The 22,597-nt window shown below is 39.9% G+C and overlaps 2 protein-coding genes across 3 annotated transcripts in view; both read left to right on the top strand.

Annotated features, from left to right (window-relative positions):
* The first annotated feature begins 7,467 nt into the window (after positions 1-7,467).
* Positions 7,468-13,897, top strand: eif3k (eukaryotic translation initiation factor 3, subunit K). 2 transcript variants are annotated; one of them, XM_039823210.1, is made up of 8 exons: positions 7,468-7,644; positions 8,956-9,054; positions 10,058-10,178; positions 11,780-11,854; positions 12,086-12,152; positions 12,323-12,400; positions 12,518-12,643; positions 13,749-13,897. In XM_039823210.1, exons 1-8 carry the CDS (start codon positions 7,583-7,585, stop codon positions 13,778-13,780), a joined length of 660 nt encoding a protein of 219 aa, XP_039679144.1. In that variant the 5' UTR covers positions 7,468-7,582; the 3' UTR covers positions 13,781-13,897. The 2 variants fall into 2 exon arrangements, with proteins under 2 accessions (XP_039679144.1, XP_039679136.1); XM_039823202.1 differs by having other exon boundaries at positions 11,777-11,854.
* Positions 13,898-16,250: 2,353 nt separating this feature from the next.
* zgc:85932 (uncharacterized protein LOC405875 homolog) overlaps positions 16,251-22,597 on the top strand; it is a 32,066-nt gene continuing 25,719 nt past the window's right edge. Inside the window, exons 1-4 of the mRNA XM_039792533.1 lie at positions 16,251-16,640; positions 21,065-21,134; positions 21,603-21,721; positions 22,298-22,431. Coding sequence (XP_039648467.1) covers positions 16,389-16,640; positions 21,065-21,134; positions 21,603-21,721; positions 22,298-22,431 — 575 coding nt within the window. The 5' untranslated portion in view covers positions 16,251-16,388. The remainder of the gene's footprint in view (positions 16,641-21,064; positions 21,135-21,602; positions 21,722-22,297; positions 22,432-22,597) is intronic.

Genomic DNA, 22,597 nt, shown 5'->3' with positions numbered 1-22,597 from the left:
TGTACAGGGTCCAGAAGTTTGAACCCACTCATCTAAAAGAGCCTATCTCATTACGAGGCATTATGAAGATTAAAAGGACAACCAAGCAAGCAGCTGAAGTGTGTTACTCATTAAAAGGTTACGTTAGAAAACACATTGAAAGATAGACATCACATAATGATACCATCTTCATCGTTTGACATTTATCTTCCGTCTGCTCTGTCTGAAGGCTGCCTGCCCACATTCTCATTTCTGTCCCAGCTCACAAACACCCACATGTAACAGACACATAAAACAGGCCACTTAACCACAAATAACTGCCTGAACCTCAACTCAGCCTAGAGAGCAGGAGTGATGCTATATATAAATATGGATTAAACAACTATAGATTTGACTTCAAGTAGGGGATGATTCACAGGCAGTGTGCAGATTCTGTTAGTGTGAAATACGTGCACATCGCGCGGATCTACATGCACGTAGAAGATATGCAGCCTCGTTCTTGTTTTACGGCCATTGGAGTCATGGTCTGCAAGCAAAACGAGACACGACAGAGGAGTGTGCTAAAGCTAGCAACCGGGCCAGTTCGTTATATGCAACTTCTTCACTTTCATTTGCATTCAGTCATTCCTCATTGGCCAGTTGGTTTTGTTTCAACTTCTTCTAGAGTTAAAAAGAAAACATTTAAACGAAGAGCTCTATGAGGATTGTAAACAGTAAGACAATAGGGCAGTGTAAAAGGGCAAATAGTGCTGGAATAAATAAAGAATTATTAACATAAACTGAAGAAAATAATAAACGCAACACTTTTGTTTTTGCCCCCATTTTTCATGAGCTGAACTCAAAGAACTAAGACTTTTTCTATGTACACAAAAGTCCTATTTCTCTCAAATATTGTTCACAAATCTGTCTAAATCTGTGTTAGTGAGCACTTACTTCGGCTCCTTGGCCGAGAAAATCCATCTCACACCTCACAGGTGTGGCATATCAAGAAGCTGATTAGACAGCATGATTATTGCTCAGGTGTGCCTTAGGCTGGACACAATAAAAGGCCACTCTAAAATGTGCAGTTTTACTGTATTGGAGGGGTCCGGAGGGGATCCTAAAACCAGTCAGTATCTGATGTTAGGGTTAGGAATTGGGTTGGATTATCTCGGCAAAGAAGAAGTGCTCACTAACACATATTTAGACAGATTTGTGAGATATTTGAGAGAAATAGGCCTTTTGTGTACATAGAAAAAGTCTTAAATCTTTGAGTTCACCTAATGAACAATGGGGGCAAAAACAAGTGTTGCGATTATAATTTTGTTCAGTATAATATATATAATAATAATAAATAGTGTTACAATTCAGGGAATTAAAGGACCCAAATGCAGGGAGCGGCAGGAAGGCAGGAGGTTTGAGCTGAAGGATTTATTAATCAGAACACCAAAATGAACCAAGGGAGTGCTGAGAGAAGCAGCAGGCAAAAAAATCAATCCCAAAATTAAGACAAAAGGCATCCAAAAAAACCAAGGGAGTACAAAAACAGGAATAACAGGAAGCCCAGAAACCGACAAGAGCTGACACTGGGAGACACGACAGGAATCAACACAAACACACACAAACTGACGGGGCAAGCACACAAACAAGCTGACAAGAGACAAAGGGAACACAGAGGCTAAATACATGAGGTAACGAGCAAATGAGGGACAAGTGATACAACAGGTGAAATACATCAGGGTGGGGCCGGACAATCAGACTAGACGAGACAAGACAGAAAACTCTAAATCAAAATAGAACAGGGAACAGAAATATAAACAATCCCAACAGAAATGTCCATAACCACGACAATAAAGGTTGCTTATATATCTGAGCTAAGTGGATATGATAGTATATATTTGACAGATATTTACATGTATACAGTCTGTTTATCATTATAAAATATATTATTTACTTGAAAGGTGGATGCTTGGTGTTACAGGGTTATTGCACAGGGATTGATCCTGACACTATGGACTCAAAGTCTTCTCTTTACAGTTGAAACTGAGACTTGCTTATTACGACCACTATTAAGCTGGGCTTGAAGCTGTTGTCCTGTGAGCCGCCTATCATGCAAGCTGTTGACTCTCAGAAACTTGTCTTCAGATTCTGTTGTGGCTTTGGGTCTGCCAGACCTCTTCCTGTCAGAGTTTCCCCCAGTTTCTAAGTGCCTTTTGATGGTGAAGAATACTGACACCTTGACTTTCTTCGCAATTTCTCTGTAGAAAAGACCAACATTCTTAAGTGTTATGATGGTCAGTCTCTCTTCCGTTGTTAATTGCCTTTTTGCCACCATTTTTATAGCAACACACTACTTTCTGCAGTACAATACTGTTCATATAATGCTCACGAGGGTACGGTACCACAGGGTGTTCCAACAATACTTTTATACAAACAGAGGGGGTGGTAAGTAATCCAGACAGGTTGGAACACCTGTGGGAATTGGTAGCACCAACTTTCAAAGCTTGATCAACCTCCATTGCTGCAGAACAGCTTTACGTTGTTAACCCATTTCTTGTTCCCTGAAAAAGGCCTTTTTGTAAAATTCTGAAATGTACATTATTTTTCAGTTTTGGGTAACCTTACTTTTTCTTAACCTCAGGCAGTTCACCACTTACCTTTGTACTGTAGCTTTGTACCACCAAGCTATTCATTGGACTTGAACTGCTAAAATTTCAATAAAAAACTAGAACAATTGGGGTGTTCTAAAACTTTTGACCAGTAGTGTATATTGTACAGCAATCAAACTATTTCCATTTACCAAGGGTACAGCAGCTATATTGTCCATTAGGATCTAGATATCGGTCACAAATTGACCAGACAGCAGCTTTGTATGACCACACTGACCTTTACCCAGAGTCCCGCGCTGCCATGCAACAAACTGCCTGAATGCCGCCTGATAAAATTGTCGTCTTGCCCTGTATCTGGAAGGTCAGCTATACCTATATACCTATATGTAAGTCATTTCAGATCTTTGCCAGACGCAGGACTCCCTCCTGCAAAATGTATGCCTCCATGCCGCCACAGGTGTTGACATGTACATCTGTGGCTGTTTGTTGCAGCATTTTCTCTCCACCGCTGTGTCATTTCTCTGCATTGCTGACCACAGGCTGATTATGAGACAATGGGCCCCTGGGCACAGACATGCAAACGCTTCACCATCTTTCCTAGGAGCAAAAGTGACACAGGCTTGTGATGCTTTTCTCTATTTTTTGTTATTTGTGGTAATTTTGTGTCTGTTTGAGGTCATTTTGTGTTTCTTTGGGTGACATTTTGCAGGTGAAGGCCAGGTGGGCCTGTGACACTTTGGGCCCCTGGGTATTTAAAAAAGTCTGGGAGGAAGGAAAGATTCCTGCAGAATGAAAGGAGGCAGTTATTGTTCCAATAAGAAAACTGGGAAAATATGCTAGTAATCCAGCAAATTATAGGCCAATAGCTTTAACTGCTCACTTAGGTAATGTAGTTTTCCACTGAGTAAAGCCCTAGCTTGACGCTTTGTCCACTCCCTTTGCCTCCGAATCCACATCAATAAATCCACAAAACCACTCGTAGAAAAAATATATCCGTTTACTCGGTTAGCAACATAAACTTCAGTACAGCAGTAGTACAAAAAATAAAAATGATTATTAACGGCAAAAGGGAAAAATAGAAAGAGAAGGTCAAAAAACTGTGAGGCTCCACTCTATCCGTGCCTGACTGACCACTCGGATAACCCCTTTTTTCTTACTTTACTTCGACTTCACGCCGAGGTATTCAATGTAATTAAAGGTGTATACGGTTAAAAGTAACAATGCAATATTTCCAAAATATCACCAATGTAATATAAATGCACTCTGAATTATCCACGAACATTTTAGATAATTAAACAATTCCTTGCATTACTGTAAATATTAACTAAAAATATTACCCCTAATTTCCTCAAAATAAATGAACAATGAAAATTACCATTTAACACATCAATTAAAATCATTTATCAGTTAGCTGCATTTAGGCTACTACAGGTAAGTTAATGGAAAGGTTGGTGAATGGAAGGCTATTGCACTTTATTGAAGAAAGGGGATTGATGGATAGTTATCAGAGTGGCTTTAGAAAGGGGAGAAGTACTATTGATTCAATCATATGTCTTGAGGATGAAATAAGAAAAGCACAGATAGACGTGGAAGAAGCATATGATATGCTATGGGTAAAGGGTCTTTTAATCAAAATGGATATGCTAGGAATTGGGGGAAATATGTTTAACTGGGTAATGGACTTTTTAAATAATAGAAGTATTGAGGTGAAAATAGGGACAGAAACATCTAGAAGGTGTTTGGTAGAAAATGGGACACCACAAGTGTTATTAGTCCATTGCTGTTCAACATAACGATTAATTATGTCTTTTCTAATGTTCAGTCAGGAATTGGAAAGTCACTATTTGCAGACGATGGTTGCTTATGGAAAAGGGGGATAATACCCTGAAGAAGGTGCAGGAAGCTCTAACCCTAATGGAGGATTGGGGAAGGAAATGGGGGTTTAGATTTTCTATTGAGAAGACTAAGGCTATGTTTTTTACTATGAAGAAAATAGTTGAAAGCATAAAACTGGAGTTGTATGGTAGGAATTTGGAAAGGGTTAAAAGTTTTAAATTTCTTGGTGTGTTTTTGACACAAGACTTACATGGAGGGAGCATGTTTCAAAAGTAGTAGACAAATGTAAAAGGGTAATGAATGTAATGAGATGTCTTGCTGGAACAGAATGGGGAGCAGAGGTAGCATCTTTGAAGCAAATGTATGTATATTTAATTAGAGCCAGAATTTAATATAAGTGTTTGGTTTATGGATCGGCAGCCAAGTCAGTTTTAGCTGGATTAGATATAGTCCAAGCTAAGGCGCTGAGAATATCTACAGGAGCTATGCGATCTTCTCCAGTGTGTTCCTTGCAGGTAGAAACAAGGAGAAATGCCACTCTGTTTGTGAAGACAGCAGCTTCAGGCTAATTATTGGGTCAACTTGATGGGTCAAAGGTGTGATCACCCATTGAAATAACAATTCAGGCAAGCTGGGAGAGAGAGGTGGCAAGACTTCCAAGTTTTGGATGGACAGTGGAGACATTGGCACAGGAAATGGCTATACATGACAAGAACTTTTGTCCAGGAGTACTGTGGCCATCAGTTCCTTTATGGCAATTGGAGGTCCCAAAGACTGATTTAGAGATACTTGGGATTAAGTCAGAAAATTCTGAATCAGATTTGGTGTATGAATTCCAGTGTCATTTACTAGAAAGATATCAGGAACACATAATAATTTTTACTGATTCAAAGGATCAAGAAACAGGTGCTACAGGAGCAGCTTTTGTTGTTCAGAGGTGGAATGCCCAAACTTGTAAGAGAACCTCAAATGTCCTAAGTGTGTTCACAGTGGAGTTATATGCAATCCTGATGGCAGTGCAATGGACTGAGCAGATTCAGAACCATAAAGTGTTGATATGTAGTGACTCTGTGTCAGCTATCAATAGTATTGGGAAAGGGTCATCAAATAATCGACAAGACCTTTTATATGATATTCTTCTGGCAATTAGAGATGTGAAAAGGAGAGGGGTAGAAATATCATTTGAATGGGTCCCAGCTCATGTAGGTATTGCAACAAATGAAAAGGCTGGTAAATTGGCCACGGAAGCTGCTCAAAAGGAAACCATAGATGTCAACATAAATCTTTCTAAGGCGGAGGGTAAAAGTATTGTGTGGCAGGGAACAATTTTAAAATGGCAACAGATCTGTGAGCAAGAAAACAAATCTAGTAAGGTAAATCAATATCCAGTAAGGTAACTGACTCAGTTAATGTTTGTAAAAGAAGGGAGGTTAAACGTAAGGAAGAGGTTATTATTTCTAGAATGAGCATTGGTCACACGTTTTTGAACAGCACTTTATTTATTTTAGGAAAACACAGGAGTGGCTTGTGTTCATGTCAGGAACTTGAGACAGCGCAACATGTTTTGATTTCCTGTAGAAATTATGACCGCCAAAGACAAGATCTACTCAGAGAATTTTGTTTTTTTAGAAATACGGTCGTTTTGGTCTTAGTCAACTTAGATTTCTTTAGTCGATTAGTCATGTTTGATGCTTTTTTCATGCTGAATGACTTATTTCCAAGAAATGTACGAGCACATCTCTGATAAACACAATAATTAAAGTGGTGCTTTTGCATGACTCTTTGCGGAGAAACTAAGATTTACAGATCTGTCGATTAAATCAACTAATTGATTAGTCGATACAACTGAATGAGTGTTAGTCGACTAAGAATTTCTTCAATCGAGCACAGCCCTACCTTGTACCTCACGTACAAATAGGTTAACGATTGTGTCATAACCACGCGACTTACTGTCGCATAGTAGAGGAATTACCGTATAGTACAGGAGAAGCTCGCAGGCAGTTTTGACTTACATTAGCTGTTTAAGTTTAATTACTAATGTTAACTAGCATTTTAGTTAGCAATAATTAGCCTGTGCCCATGTTATCTCCTTACATATCTACGCTCTCCTTCTCTGTAAGATTGGGAATGATTGAGATTTCTCTTGGCACAGCTACCAGAAGACTTACAACTTTCAGACAGGTTGCTCACGTCACATCTACGTCATCTTGCTGAGTTGGAGGCTGCGCAGTAACGCTCAGCCATCACCGGAAAAGTGCTTCTAATATCCTTCACTGGTCTCCGTCCAGAGCAACGGGATCTGGTGGTCCAGTTTATATACTGTCTATGGTAAAACCCCAAAGAAGAAGAAGAAGAAGAAGAAGAAGAAGAAGAAGAAGAAGAAGAAGAAGAAGAAGAAGAAGAACTAGTTTATGTTTAGAAACAGACAATTACGAATATACTTGTACTTTCTGTGAACTAGAAGAAGAAACAATCAACATATTATAAGACGCAACACTGCAATCAATTCAATTTAAAGATAAAGATATTTTTATTTGTTTTGAAGGCAATGAGATGGACAATGATGTTGTTTATATTGTTCAATTAATCTTGTTATTGGGAAAATTCCACATGCACGAGAAGAAATGTGCGGACTCCAAACCAAGCTTTGAACACTTCTTTCAAGAACTGCACCAATACGGCAACACTATAAGAGACGTTAAAAATAAGAAGGCATTTAAGACTGGAAGTGTGTTTGAAAAATGTCTCATGTACCGGTGATACATTTGACTTAATATGTACTACACTTTTCTTTTCTACTTTTTTATTAATTTTCTACATATATTTTTCTCTGTATATGCACCTCTGGTATTGACTATTTGTATATGTACATACTGACGATGTACCTATGTTCTTTACTAAATAAAAAAAATAAAGAAAGAAAGAAACAGACAATAACTACCTTGGCTAGGGGAGCACTTAGGCTATATTGGTGGGCCAGTGCCCCCTCGTGTCCGATCCCGTCCACCACAACTGTCGTGTGTACCTTCCAACCTTCCGGTGAGGCTGTGCGTCTGTGCGTCGCTCTTTCCGGTCCGACCCTTTTCTCCCTCCGCTCCGGTACCTTTTCTACTCCGCGGCCCACGTGCGGATTTAATTCGGTTTTTCCCTCTAAAGTTTTCTGTAAAAGTTTGGACCAAATGTCGACGTCTTTCGAGCAGATGAGGGCGAACGTGGGTAAACTCCTGCGAGGAATCGACAGGTACGGATGGAGCTCTTAACGAATTGATAACCTGGCGAGATAAGCTAACGATAGCTTAGCCTGTCGGCTAATGTTTTTAAGCTAGCGTTTGTTGAGATGTCAGTGTGAGCCCATTCAAAGGCGCTTGATGCGCGATTCTTAAAGTTCTGTAGTCGTTACTTTTGCCGGTCTGATGTCAATGTAAACACTGCATTATGTATGTCAAAGTAAAATCACGTTATACCTGGAAGAGCAGATTGGAACAGCAGCTAACGTTAGCTAGCGGTTCTCGAGTGACCTGCCAACATTTTCCCCATTAAACCATTTTAAACAGTGGTGGAAGAAGTCAAATTGTACATAAAGGTAAACTGTAAGAGTACTCTTTGTGCAGTAAAATGGTCCCTGTCAGTGTTTCCCTGTTATATCTGATGTTTCTGGATTAATATTCCTGCTGCGTTCATGTTTATGTTGCATTTTACTGCTGTAGATGTTTAAGGTTGTGCTCCTTTATATACTGTTAGGTAGTTTAATCTACATCCATGCTTCATGGTCTATAAGATCATCGTATGTTTGTAACTACGGGTGGGAATCCCAGAGGCCTGCCAATACGATATCCTCACGATACAATATTATTGCGATTTTAAAAATATTGCAATATTCTGCGATATATTGCAATTTATTACCTTTTTTCCAACTTCAAACTTTTCCAAATTTCAAATCATGTCTCCAAAAGAAAACTTTGTCAACATCTCTTTTATCTCAGAAGATACATTTCTCTGTTTGTTCATCTCACTTCACTTTGATTGCTGCAAGATGGGATTGTCAAGCAGACAAACCGACCGACACGTATATAATAAAACATTGATACTTGACGTCTGTGTATCGATACAGTATTGCCACGGAAAATATTGCGATACTATGCTGTATCGATTCCCCCCCACCCCCCACCCCTATTTGTAATGTTGTGGTCCTGTGAGAACCACATATTTCTAAAAAGCTTTTAAAACTTTTCATGGTGTCAGAAAAACAAATAAAAGACTTATCTTCTAATTTAGATGAAGATAATTCATTCACCCCGATGTTTTTGAAAGCTGCCATTTGAAGCTGACATCACCTTAAACAAGCTGATTCTTGTTGTCAAAGATATGAAGCCAAAACATTTGTTTCTCAGAACTGCTGCTTAATTACTTTTTTTTTTGTCATTCCAAATACGCTTAATTAAAAGGTGCTGCAAATGTCTGCCCTGCAGTGTGGAGTGTGTATATCCACAGCACAGAAACACTGATTCATCCCTACTTGATTAATAGGTAATGGTCTTGTTTCTCCCCACAGGTACAACCCAGAAAACCTTCCTACGTTGGAGCGCTACGTGGAGACACAAGCTAAAGAAAACGCCTACGACCTGGAGGCCAACCTGGCTGTCCTGAAGCTGTGAGTTCCATCAGCCGCCATTCAAATACAGGCAAACGGTGTTAGCTGACACAGGACAGTTTGTTTAATCAGAAAAGAATAATTAGTTTTCTACTTACTATGTTGGTTGCTTTTCCTTGTGCAAATGTGTTTTAGTTGTATTAACAATGAAGTTGTTTGTGTTTAGCTGGTTTCTCTTGTTTTTAGGGATGCACCGAATCCAGGATTCGGATTCGGCAGAATATTGGGCTTTTTGACGTGGCTCGGTTTCTGCAGAACCTTAGAATTTTTTTTCCCACCGAACCCTACGCTTGCACTATGCGCGCTACGCTGGTCGACGTAATGACGGCGCCGTTGGTTACAGGAAGGTGTTTACGTAGGTGGAGCGTTCAATGCAGTAGGCTGTGAGAAAGTGGACATGGAACTCGTGAGAAGAAAAAGTGTTGCTTGGCAGTACTTTCAGTCTAAAGAAGGCCATTCAAGTCCAGCTACATGTTCAATTTGCAATGGCGATTTGTCTCGTGGTGGCCTTAACAATACACAACATCGCCTAAACAATAGGACCCTAAACAATACACATCGCCTAAACAATAGGACCCTAAACAATACACAACATTGCCTAAACAATTGGACCCTAAGCAATACACAACATCGCCGCTGAAAGAATACGAGTTGTGCATGAAGGAATCTACAGACAGCAGCCAAAATGCAGCAGCTTCAGGTACGGCAAAGGAAGGACAGTCGCTGCTAAAAACTGGTGTTAACCAGACAGTGCCTCTCCCGGGCTGTCAGCCATTCTCTCTGCAAATGAATGAGTCTCCCTACAGGCTGCTACTCGTTAGCTAACGTTAGCTTTCTAATTTCACCCACCCAACATGCCTTCATCATTCACTGGTTAGCGAAAATAGCAAAAACTGATAGTCACATTTAACAAGATCAATGTTACATGTCCACCTAAGACCGGAAAAATAAAGTGCTTCACAAAGTATGTCAAGTGATTGTAAATACATCTTTACCTCTGCAGGTACCAGTTCAACCCAGCCTACTTCCAGACTCCGGTGACCTCCCAGATTCTGCTGAAGGCTCTGACCAACCTGCCACACACCGACTTCACTCTCTGCAAGTGTATGATCGACCAAACACACGTATCCTTTTGGTGCGGTTTCATCTATCTCATGTCATCTGACTGTTGCAGCTTCCGTTTACTAATATGTTGCACATTTTACGGCCTCCCTGACAGTCTGTACTGTACGACACAGGCCGATATCGTTGAGCTGTGAAGTGCAAGTTGACACAAAACTGATGATTAGGGCTGCAGCTATCAATTCTTTTTGTAATCGATTAATCAGCACTTTATCGATCGATTAATCGGACAATTTTTTTTGTTGCGTTTTTTAAACAACCAAAACTAGGGAAAAAAAAGCAACATTTGTATTGCCTACATTGCTTATAATATCATCTCTCAAAAAACTAAACATATTAAGTGCTTTTAAGTGCCATATTACATTGTTTTTAAAGATTTTTTTTCCAAATATCAACCTCAAACTAAGGCATACATTAAACATACACAAACAGAAGTAAAAGTTTCAACCTGAGACTGATCTGTATATACAGTAGGCCTATATGTAAATATTAGTTATACTCAACCTATTTTCATTTATATATTTGATTATAATCTCACACAGCTCTGTTACACTTATGCTAGGAGAGAGAGAGAGAGAGAGAGAGAGAGAGAGAGAGAGAGAGAGAGAGAGAGACTCAACGCGTCAGCTCTTTAGATCAGATCGTGGTCACCACTACCTATTTTCTTGTCTTTGATTTTGGTAGTTGTTGCGTTTGGTGTAGTTTCATCGTCCATACGACTGTTATTTACTTTAGTCGGTCCTCTTCGTGGAATGGATGATTAAGTTAGACTCAGTGTTTTCTGTTGAGATGCTAAAGCATTGACGTCGTGCTATTATCGTGGTAAGCTAGTTTGATTTTGCAGTAGACACACTGGACAGAGTTTTCGTTTTAATTACGTTTGAACTGATTCCAAACTTTGGACACTTTCTGTCGTTTTCTCCAGCCTGTCTCTTCTCTTAGCCCCTCGCTATTTACGCTCTGGCACATAGACAGTGTCGCCAGCAGCAGACTGAGCCGCGTCTGTGCGACAGTAATAATGTTCCATGCGGAAACACCGTCCGTCAGCGATACAACGTTGGTAACGTTGATTTAATGAAGCTTCGAGGCAGCCATTTTGCATCGAGGATTTTTTGTGATCGAGTTATTCGAGGAATCGTTTCAGCCCTACTGATGATCACAGGGAACAGGGGCTGTTGGGTAGAGATGGATCTTTCTGGCAAAGATGCCCAGTGTTTCGTTTGTTTGTGTATTTAAGCACATTGAGACTCCAACTTTAGGTTTATACCTGTGTGTCAACTTTATTATGTGCTGTCAGTGGAACCCCAGTAGGTAAAATGGAAAAGTGTATCCCTATGTGTAGTAGGGCTGTGCAATTGATCAAATTTTTAATTACGATTTCAGCTCTCTTCCGATTACAAAAAACAATGTCGTTGAGAAAAACAATTATTTTGCAAGTACACTCTTCTTTTTTTGTCTTGTGTTTTGAAGGGGAATTCAAAAAGTTAAAACGGGAAAAGTATTAACTCACAAGTAAATTAATTAAGTCACTAGTGAGGGGGGGGGGGTTTAGGCAGGCTCTGTCTTTGGATCGTGGTGCATTTCCTTGACTACTGTGTCGCAGCAAGAGGAGCGTCCCATCAGACAGATCCTCTACCTGGGGAACCTGCTGGAGACGTGCCACTTCCAGAGCTTCTGGGTACGCACACACACACACACACACACACACACACACACACACACACACACACACACACACACACACACACACACACAGTGTCATTGCTGACTAATCCATTATTAAATACCTTTCTCCTGACATCTCTGTCCTTCTGAGAAGTTTTTGTTCTCATCCTCTTTTCCAAACTTGCGAAAGACTTTGTTCTCTCTGTGTCATTTCATCATGTCCTCTTCCTCGTCTTCCTGACAGACGAGTCTTGAGGAGAACCGAGAGCTCATCGACGGCATTACTGGTTTCGAGGATTCCGTACGCAAGTGTGAGTATCCTCTTCTGACTCACCACGGTGGACGTTAAGTTCCTTTCCGTAAATATAACCAGTCTGTGAAAAACAACAGGGAACAAGCGTAGCCGTACTGGAACCATGCATATTAAACTTGTTTAAACATGATCACCATTGACTGTCGTTGAAATCATCTTCCTCTTCAGTCATCTGCCACGTCGTGGGCATCACCTACCAGACCATCGAGCACCGGTTACTGGCTGAGATGCTGGGAGACCCGCTGGGTAAGAAGTCTGGAAATATACAGGCCCGCTGCCCATCTTTAGACAATACAATGCCGCGGTGACAAACCTGACTTAACTTTCCAGCTTCAAGCCCGTTGTCTCCCTCCGTTTGTCCAGACACACAGGTGAAGGTGTGGATGAACAAGTACGGCTGGACGGAGAACCAGGAGGGACAAATCTTCATCTTCAACCAGGAGGAGAGCGTCAAGCCCAAGAACATCGTGGAGAAGATCGACTTTGAGAGTGAGTGCTGCCGCTCCGATAAAAGACAAATGAGGATAATCGACTTGAAATTCAATCAAATTAGGTGACTCAAACTCCAGTATGTTCAAATGGCCTTGTGCCGGCTCTTTAGGTGAACCCGTTTATAACGTATGTATCACGTAACGCTGCACTTGATAAGGAAATTAACATTTTGGGTGTCTGACTCCTCTTGTCTGATTGTTAATGCTGCAAGTTGCAATCTTTCCTGTCGGTTGACTGCACTTCTAGTCTTCTTCTGCATTTAAGGGATGGTTGGGATCTTTTGAAGTGTGGCTGTATGAGCTACTTCTCCGTAGTCAGCATGTTAGCTACAGTAGATGGCGGTTTGGAGGAGCAGAGAGGAGTACCGACAGGGAAGATAAGCAATGCACTGCTGTGGATGGGGGCAGCAGCTTAATGTATTTTACATAAGTAAATCTGTATCAGTTTAAGTGTATGCTGTATTTCCACAGCTCTATTTTGCAGTCACACAACAGTGTTTCCTTTTTTTAGGATTTTTTTTTTTAGCAGTCTGGGCAGGTCTGTCCGAACAACAACAATTTTCAAATCTGAGGTTTCATGTCATTCCAAAATGAATATCTTTGGCATTTTACATTTGTGTAAAATGCCAAACACAGTAAGACTATAAACACAGTAAGAGAAACTAAAAACAATTACTGTCTGCAAAAGTCAAGAAACTCAGTTATAGAAAAGAAAAATCTACATAAAAAATGTGAAAAAAATACTATAGAATACATGTACAATATATCTCGTTTTAAAATGTACGTACTGTATAGTTTGTGCAGGGAATTGCTAAATTAGCTAGGCATGTGCAAAAGTTCACAGTAGGAAGATTGCAATGACGATAGACCATTGTGATGTGCATTTTCCAATACTACATCGCAAAATCCATGTCTCCACTTAGTTGTGGAAGTAGATTAAAGAGATCATAACACTCCCCTGGATTTAATCCAGTCATATTTCATACAGATGAGCAGGATGAATCGGCACGTCTCAAAATTCACATTGAGTGAGTTGTTTGTTTCTATGTTGACGAGTGACTTCTTTCTCTGTTTTCATCTCTCGCTGTTTTGTCTTTTCTCAGGTGTATCCAGCATCATGGCCACATCTCAGTGATGCAAACACACACACACACATATATACACATACACACACATTAAGCAAGACAGATTCAACCAGGTCATTTGTATTCATAATCACTCTTTTCTCAATAAAAATAATTTATCATTTACAGCCGGTGTCTGTGTTTGCTGCTCTTTTAAACATTCTTACATCCTTCACATCTGTTGCTTTATCATGTTAACTCCTTTCAGTGGAAATGTTTGCCTGCTTCTTCCAGAAATCCTTTCACTTCCTTGTTTATCCAAATTATATCAGGGTGTAGGTTATGAAGCCAAATAAAAACCTGACATGAATCAGGGCACCGGGCTTAAAGCCGCTGCTTAGACTTTAAGTTTAGGTGTTGAACTATTGCTTAAATTCTCAGAAATTGGCCGTTGATCCTTGCAATAAAAAACATTTGATGTTAAGGTCCTTTTACACAAAAAGCTTTTGGTAACCCCTGGTTAGAAGGTCAGGTGTTGGAAGAAGTACTTAGATCTTGTTCTAAAATAAAAGTAGCAATACCACACTGTAAAATAGTGACAAAAAAAGTAAAGTTGTGTATTGGATTTCGTGGTATATCACAGTGAGGTTGCTGATTACAGCCAACTGAATAGCCTTTTCCAGGTGTGAAGGAGAACTTATGGTGGCCGTCAGGCAATGTTAAAAAAGCCTGAAGACCCTCTAGATTCAGTGTTTGATTTGTCCTTTCTGGGCTACTGTAGAAACATGGCATAAACAAGGCACACTGAATCTACACACCTAAATCTGTGTGCACGTATAGCTCAGTTGGTAGAGCGGGCGCCCATATATAGAGGTTTACTCCTTGATGCAGCAGGCCTAGGTTCGACTCCAACCTGCAGCCCTTTGCTGCATGTCGTCCCCCTTTCATGTCTTCAGCTGTGCTGTCAAAATAAAGGCAGAAAATGCCCCCAAAAAATAAATAATCATTTTTTAATTTTTTTTTTAAACCGGGCCTAAATCATATACACTGGTCCTTGATGTTAAAGTGCAAACGTGTCAGCATCTAAATACAAAGTTCCAAAAATAAAAGTACTCTTTACGCAGAATGGCCCATTTCAGAATATTATACACTCACCTAAAGGATTATTAGGAACATCTTTTTAAATTTCACGTTAATGAAATTATCTAATCAACCAATCACATGGCAGCTGCTTCAATGCATTTAGGGGTGTGGTCCAGGTCTAGACAATCTCCTGAACTCCAAACTGAATGTCAGAATGGGAAAGAAAGGTGATCTAAGATACTCTGAGCGTGGCGTGGTTGTTGGTGGCAGACGGGCTGGTCTGAGTATTTCCCAATCTGCTCAGTTACTGGGATTCTCACACACAACCATTTCTAGGGTTTACAAAGAATGGTCTGAAAAAGGAAAAACATCCAGGATGCTGCAGTCCTGGGGGGCAAAAATGCCTTGTTGATGCTAGAGGTCAGAGGAGAATGGGCCGAGTGATTCAAGCTGATAGAAGATCAACTTTGGGCCACTGGGCAGACTGGTGGTAGTGGTGGTGTAATGGTGTGGCGGATCCCTTTCGCCTTCAGAACTGCCTTAATTCTCTGTGTCATTGATTCAACAAGGCACTGGAAGCATTCTTTATAAATGTTGGCCCATATTGAGAGGATAGGGTCAAACACAGTATTAGTAGGGTGTTCCTAATAATCCTTTAGGTGAGTGTATATTATACAGTATATCTGGATTCTAATTATTGATGCATGAATGTGTTCATCACTGTAACGCTTCTGCATGATTTATTTTTTGGTTATATTGTATAGCCTATTTATCTGAATCTGCAAAGTAACTAACAAAAAAATCAATAGGTTGAAAAAAAGTTATCAAACGAAAGTACGAAGTAGCAGAAAATGGAAATACTCAAGTAAGGTACCAGTACCTCAGAATTGTACTTAAGTACAGTACTTGGGCACCAAGTGATCATTTTATCTTTTAGTTTTTGTTTTCAAAAGTTCAAATATGTCTGAAAATATACATAAACATACGGCCAACGTATTTCATTTAATTAATTCAATTATGAATTTAATGTACACAATAGTAATGACAGGCTTACTAGCCTGTAGTTAATGTAGCCACTAAGGTAGCTGGTGGTATCCACAGATAGCTCCAGATACAGATTCACAGTGCTACATGCATGTTTAACATTCACACTTAATGTATAAATATATATGAATATGTCAATAATTATTATTTATTATACGTAGTGCACCATAAAAAAGGTATGTATAAAGGCTTTAGGCTGTCCTACACATTATGTAGGCCCAGTTTAAAATGCAACTCAATTTGATAAAACATGTAGCCTAAAATATGTATCCCTGCTCCGTCTTTCTTTAAGCTAAGGGGTCCTTGGCCTAAAAAAACGTTCCAGACACCTGAACTAAACTATACAAACTGTGGCAGTGCCACAAACTGCAGTAAACTCAGCAGCACCAGCCACACCTTTCGCGCAGGTGAGCTCCTACCTGTCCCGTGTAGCTTCCCTACAGGGCGTGGCGTCTGTGGATTTGTTGTCTTCTTATAAAGTAAAACAAGTTAGAAGTCGGAAGCTAACTCGGTTCAGAGTGTGTTGAGTAGAGCACCTAACCGATTTCTAACATGAGAAAGTCGCGGAGCGTTTCGTCTGATGTCTCCCTCCCTCCGCCGGAGGACGATGATGTGGACTCGGTGTGCTCCGACGAGCTGTTCGGCTCTCAGTCCCGCCGCTGGCTGGCGGACCTCATGACCCGGGACGAGCCTGCGAAGAGCGGGGACGTCCACACGACCGGCCGGGACGGACTCTTCGTGGACTATCACTTCCCTGTGGGAGAGCTGGAGATGCCGTCCGAGGTCAAGTGGAAACGACCACCGGTAAAGAAAAGATGTAAACTAAATCCTCCGTTGTGGTGGATTCAAAGTAGACTCAAAGTTTTAGGTAACAAAATGTAGCCTACAGGTACATTGGCACTACCTAGGCCTACTTATTTACATGCAACTGATAGACATGCTGATGCATTGATATTGAAACAGCATTAATATGATATGACGCAGTAGGCCAGGTGCCCAGTAGTGTACAAAGTATTTGATATTGTCTCTATATTGAAGAAGAACAAAATTAAAATGCTCTTACGTGTATTCGTTAGAGATAAAAACCGAATAATAAAATATTCTATAATAATAAAAATAATAAAACACATTGAAATGAGCCACTATGCATAATGAGTACTTCAAATTTAATTTACCTGATAATATATGTATGTACTTTTACTTAAGTAACATTTTGAATGCAGGACTTTTACTTGGACTATTTCCACCATGTGGTATTTCTAGCTTTACTTAAGTAAAGGATCTGAATACTTCTTACCACCACTGAGTAAAGTTAGACCGTGGTGGAAAGTAACTTAGTGTATTAACTCAAGTACTGTACATAAAGCATAAGTTCGCGGTACTTGTACTTTACTGAGTATTTCACTTTCATGCTACTTAGTAGGGGTGGGGGAAAAAATCGATACAGCAGCATAATATCGCAATACTGTATCGATACACAGAAGCCAAGTATCGGTCTTTTATGATATATGTGTTGGTCAGTTTGTCTGCTTGACAATCCCATTTTGCTGCAATAAAATTGAAGTGAGATGAACAAACAGAGAAATGTATCTTTTTAGATAAAACAGATGTTGACAAAATTTTCTTTTGGGACATCATTTGAAATTGGGAAAAATTTGAAGTTGGAAAAAAGGTAAGAAATTGCAATATATCGCAGAATATTGCAATATCTTTAAAATCGCAATAATATTGTATTGTGATGATATCATATCGTGAGGCCTCTGGTGATTCTCACCCCTACTACTTACTAGGTTACTACTATAATCAGTACAGTACTTGAGTACGTAGGCCTAAATGTGTATTGTCTTCTAACAGTCTGGATAAGATAAAACCTGGTGGTGTAAGTACACGGGACCTTTGTTGAGTAAATATGTGACATATCAAACAGACATCTCTACGTGAGCTGAAAGCTACTCCTCTCTGGAGTGGTGGCACAATCAAAGTCATTAAGGTTACACTCGGTGCATCGTAGAAGGCAATTGGCAGTTTTGGCAGCTTTTAGGCCACTGAGCCAAAATATAGTTTATTCTGGTAAGAGCAGTAAAATTGTTGTGGCGACTCCTTCACTCATCTTATTTCCCTTAGTCGCCTTTTTGAGGAGGATTGTGACTCGTATGGTAGCCTAAATAAGCACTTGCGGAGATCCTTACGTTTCGTTCAAATAATGCAAGATTTATTACGTTGACTTTGGTTGACTCTCAACAGAAACTTAAACGTTTACTAATAAATGATCACACTGTGTACGCTACGGTCACTAAACTGTTCTCTTAAGCCTGAGACACACCAAGCCGATAATCGTCCGTCGGACAGTCGGTCGGTGACTCGAGTCTGTTCGGTGTGTTCTGTGCCGTCATTTTGGTCGATTTGACAATGTACAATCAGTAGAATAGTTTCTTTATTGGAATCGTTTGGAATCATTTAGAGTATTTGGTTTCTAATCCAATCATCGCTTCCCAATTTAATACACGCATGTTTTGGTTTCCGTAGCGGCCAGGCGCTTGTTGTGTTGCAGCCGTGGAGCACAGTAAGCGGCGCTCTAGTGTGGCTTTATTTTACGTTTAATTAGTTTACGTTACGTATTTTACGATTCTTATTTGTGAAAATATAGGCATGTGACCCATTTCAACTCCACCCCTCAAAGAATCGGAATCGAGAATCGATAAGAACCGGAATCCAAAGGAAGAATCGGAATCAGAATTGTTAAAATCCAAACGATGCCCAACCCTACTCCTGCGAAGGTGACCTAATTAGGAGGAGGACTGGAGGTTGCTGTATTCTAGTAATTATTTGAAGTTATCTCTCCAGATTCCTGTGAAATGAAATAGAAAAATAAAGTAAATGCAAATCATCTTGTTTGTTTTTTACAATGAAATGAATAAATACCAATAGACTTATTATGGCTCCAACAAAAATGTTTTACAGTATTAGTATCCAGACTGTGCAATAGTGCTTTACAGCACAGTATAATCATGCAACCTAACAGTGTCTCTGACCAGTGGTGGGAATGTAACTAAGTACATTTACTTAAGTACTGTACTTAAGTACAAATTTGAGGTACTTTACTTGAGTCATGTCACTTTCTAATTCTACTCGACTACATTTCAGAAAGAAATATTGTACTTTTTACTCCACTACATTAATCTGACAGCTTTAGTTACTAGTTACTTTACAAATTAAGAGTTTTTTGCACATAAAACACATGAAGTGTATAAAATACAATGTTTTATTATAATTGAAACTAGCCAACAATATAACGGCCTAAGTCCAGCTGAGATGATTAGACCATTAAACACACAACTGTTTGGATCCTTTACACTTTCTAATATGTGAGGATTTTTCTGCATCGAGTACTTTTACTTTTAATACTTTAAGTACATTTTCCTGATGATACTTACATTTTACTGCACAATGAGTACTTTTACTTTGAGTACTTCTTTCTGATAATACTTATACTTAAAGGTCCAATGTGTAGGAATTTCTCCCGTCTAGCGTTGAGGTCATATATCGCAATCAACTCTCTCGCACCACGCAGTTCAAAGTAGGTATTACAGCTACAGTAGCCGTTCGGCGTCTTGTTCGATCCCCTTTTCCTTCATCAGGTCTTTCCATCTTTGGAAGGCAGCTCCAATGTTCACTCTTTTTTTCTGATGACGCCAGTCTCTTGCGCTTTTCAACATCCTTTGTCTTTTTCTGGGCGAAGAAGAAGAAGTCTCCTGTTCCTGAAATTTGGATTTTGAATACATGTGGTCCTCCATGTTTCCTTCTTCAAAGTTGCCGGAGCCGGGAAGCTACGATACCAGTTAGCAGCGTTAGCAGCACCTGTGAGTTTATCATGCGACAACGAAAACGTGGAAGGCGGAGCAGTTTGTCCTGTATGTCCCTTACCGGCTAACGTATTTCAAGATGGAGCATGAATATGGAGCGTCTACCTGTCAGCGTCAGTTCATGCGAATGCAAACGTAAAATTTCAAGCCAAAAAGGAATACTTGGAATTGATGGTGGTGGTAAATATTCATGAAAAAGGAAAAATTTGTGAACGGGCAACACAGATTTTGAGAATGAACAACTAGACATGTTACACACTGGACCTTTAAGTAAGGTTTTGAATGCAGGACTTTAACCTGTAGTGGAGTACTTTAACGGTGTGGTATTAGTACTTTTACTTGAGTAAAGGATCGGAATACTTCTTCCACCACTGTCTCTGACACACACAGTCCCAACAAAAATAAAACCACTCAAGCTTCGCAAAGGTTGCGTTTATTGCAGAACTGTATACTGAATTGATTTCTTTTACTTTCCCCAAAACAAACTCCTCAGCAGCACTTTACAATAAGGTAGATGCAATGAGGAACTAACTGCTAGTGAACCATTAGTTAATGAGTAACTCCTGATCAAATGATATAAAGATTAGTTATGGATTACTTATTTAAAAAAACGAGCAAGGAACGAATCAGGAACTCCTTGATAATTGTTGAATCCTTAACAAGTACTTCCCAAATAATTCCTAATTTACTAGATAATGATGAATTCATAGAGAACAGACTGGGAGATCCTATATTAATACATCATTAAACATGATCAGTTCGTGAATATCTGTGAATTGATCACACTGCTGACCATTTTCACAACTCATTGATTACTAATTAAACAATAGTTAACCCCCCCCATAAAGTAGGCTATACCATAATCCTGAGTCATAGGCGCCGATTTATGTTTTCGTCCGTGGGTGCTCACGGGCGCACGCCCTTTAAAAAAAAAAAGTAGTCAAAAATGTTTTGCATTTCAGAACCTTAGGAAATGGACAGCGGCCGACACGAACACACACGCATATTAACTCGATAATAAAGCCGTAAAGTAGGCTATCTTTCAACTCCACTCCACTTAGCACCAACTGCAACTCATTTTAAATGAATGTAGCCTACTGGCAGTCTGGCACAGGTCCTGAGTACTCCTTCAAACAAGATGTTTGAAGATTAAACAGATGTTTTGCCAAGTTTATGCCACATTGCTCTTATAGCTGATCTTAAATAATGAGCTGCCGCTCCCTTTGGTGCTGCTGCTCAGACACGTTTCATTTATCATCAATTGACTGTTTTCCTCTCGATCCTCTCTCTCATTTCTTCTCTTTCGATTCCTCTTGCTCCTCCTCCTCCTGTTGGTCAACCTTCCTACTCCCCTGCTGTTTCCAGGAGATATGTCCGTGCCCTCAGTTCGTAGTGGATGGAGCTACGCGCCTGGACATCCGCCAGGGGAAACTCAGTAAGTCGACAGCTGCTGCTGCAGCGTTACACAATACAGTATGTTCAGACATGATGCGTCCACAAGGCACAAGGGACTCTTTGCCCACAAGACAGTTGAGTAAAAAGCATTATCTGTGAAGTTTAACAAATCAACATTGGTATTTTTTGTCATATAGATTAGGCCTGAGGTCAGGTGAGTTGACCCTCCACTACATTTTTGATCAGAGCTTTTGCGTAGACTTTTTTTGTTTGCTTTTGGATAGGACTGGGCAATATATCAACATTATGAGGCTAGATATCAGATATAACTGAGTGCTAAAGAGGACGCACCAGTTGTATCAAATTTGGGCTAAAGGCAGCTGCATATGGAGGACAAACAGGCCTTATAAACAGTGTGGGACAATCTGTGGTGAGATGCAGGCTTTAAGGGATGAACCACCCTCCTCTGCTGATAACCTGACCCACTTCTCCGACCTCCTGTCCTCAGGTGACTGCTGGTTGCTTTCTGCTATCGCGTCTCTCTCCATGGATCCCTCCCTGCTCAAGAAGGTCATGCCTCCAGGACAGAGCTTCCAAGACGGATACAACGGATGCTTCGTCTTCAGGGTAAAACATCTGAACGCTGCCTAACACGCTCATAAAAATTCACACACATCAGAATAAGACAAATATACTCATTAAATAGCCATAGGAAGAATATACAAAAAGAAATAGAATAAGAGTAATACTAATAATAATAATAATAATAATAATAATAATAATAATAATATGTACACTATAAACACACCCTTATTATATACAGATAGGTAAAATATGAAAATAAATATATACAGATATACAGATGAGATAAGGTGGGGATGAATAGAAATGGCATATTGCACAGTAGGAGGTGACACAGAGTAATAAATAAATAAATATGCATAGTGCAGAATGTTGTCAAATAGTGTAGTAGTGTGATGCACACGTTTCAAAGACAATCACACAAAATGATTCTCTCTTTCTTTTTTTGTGTTGATATTATGTTTGCTTTCATCTAAATGACCATTTCATGCACAATCACAGATTTTGGGAAATGTCTTTTTATGACGTTTGTGGAGTTGTTGAAAGCAGGCCACTGGTATTGTGACAAAATAACTCTTTCTCTCTCTCTCTCTCTCTCTCTCTCTCTCTCTCTCTCTACAGTTCTGGCAGTACGGTCAGTGGGAGGAGGTGAAGATAGACGACCGGTTGCCGACTCAGGACAACAAACTGATCTACCTCAACTCCCCGGAAAAATACGAGTTCTGGAGCTCCCTGCTGGAGAAGGCCTACGCCAAGTCAGTCCCTGTCAATCAGAGATAGAGAGAGTGTGTGGGTGTGTGTGTGTGTGCGTGCAGTGGTGTAGTCTACATGATACGCAAGTATACGCAGTATACCCCCTAAGAAAGCTCCAGGATTTCCATATACCCACTTAAAAATGTGCAATGACACGTAACAGTATAC

This window comes from Perca fluviatilis, chromosome 2 (genome assembly GCF_010015445.1).
Source record: "Perca fluviatilis chromosome 2, GENO_Pfluv_1.0, whole genome shotgun sequence".
Taxonomy (NCBI): domain Eukaryota; kingdom Metazoa; phylum Chordata; class Actinopteri; order Perciformes; family Percidae; genus Perca; species Perca fluviatilis.
The sequence above is the reverse complement of the archived record's forward strand: the minus strand, read 5'-3'. Positions and strand labels throughout refer to the sequence as shown.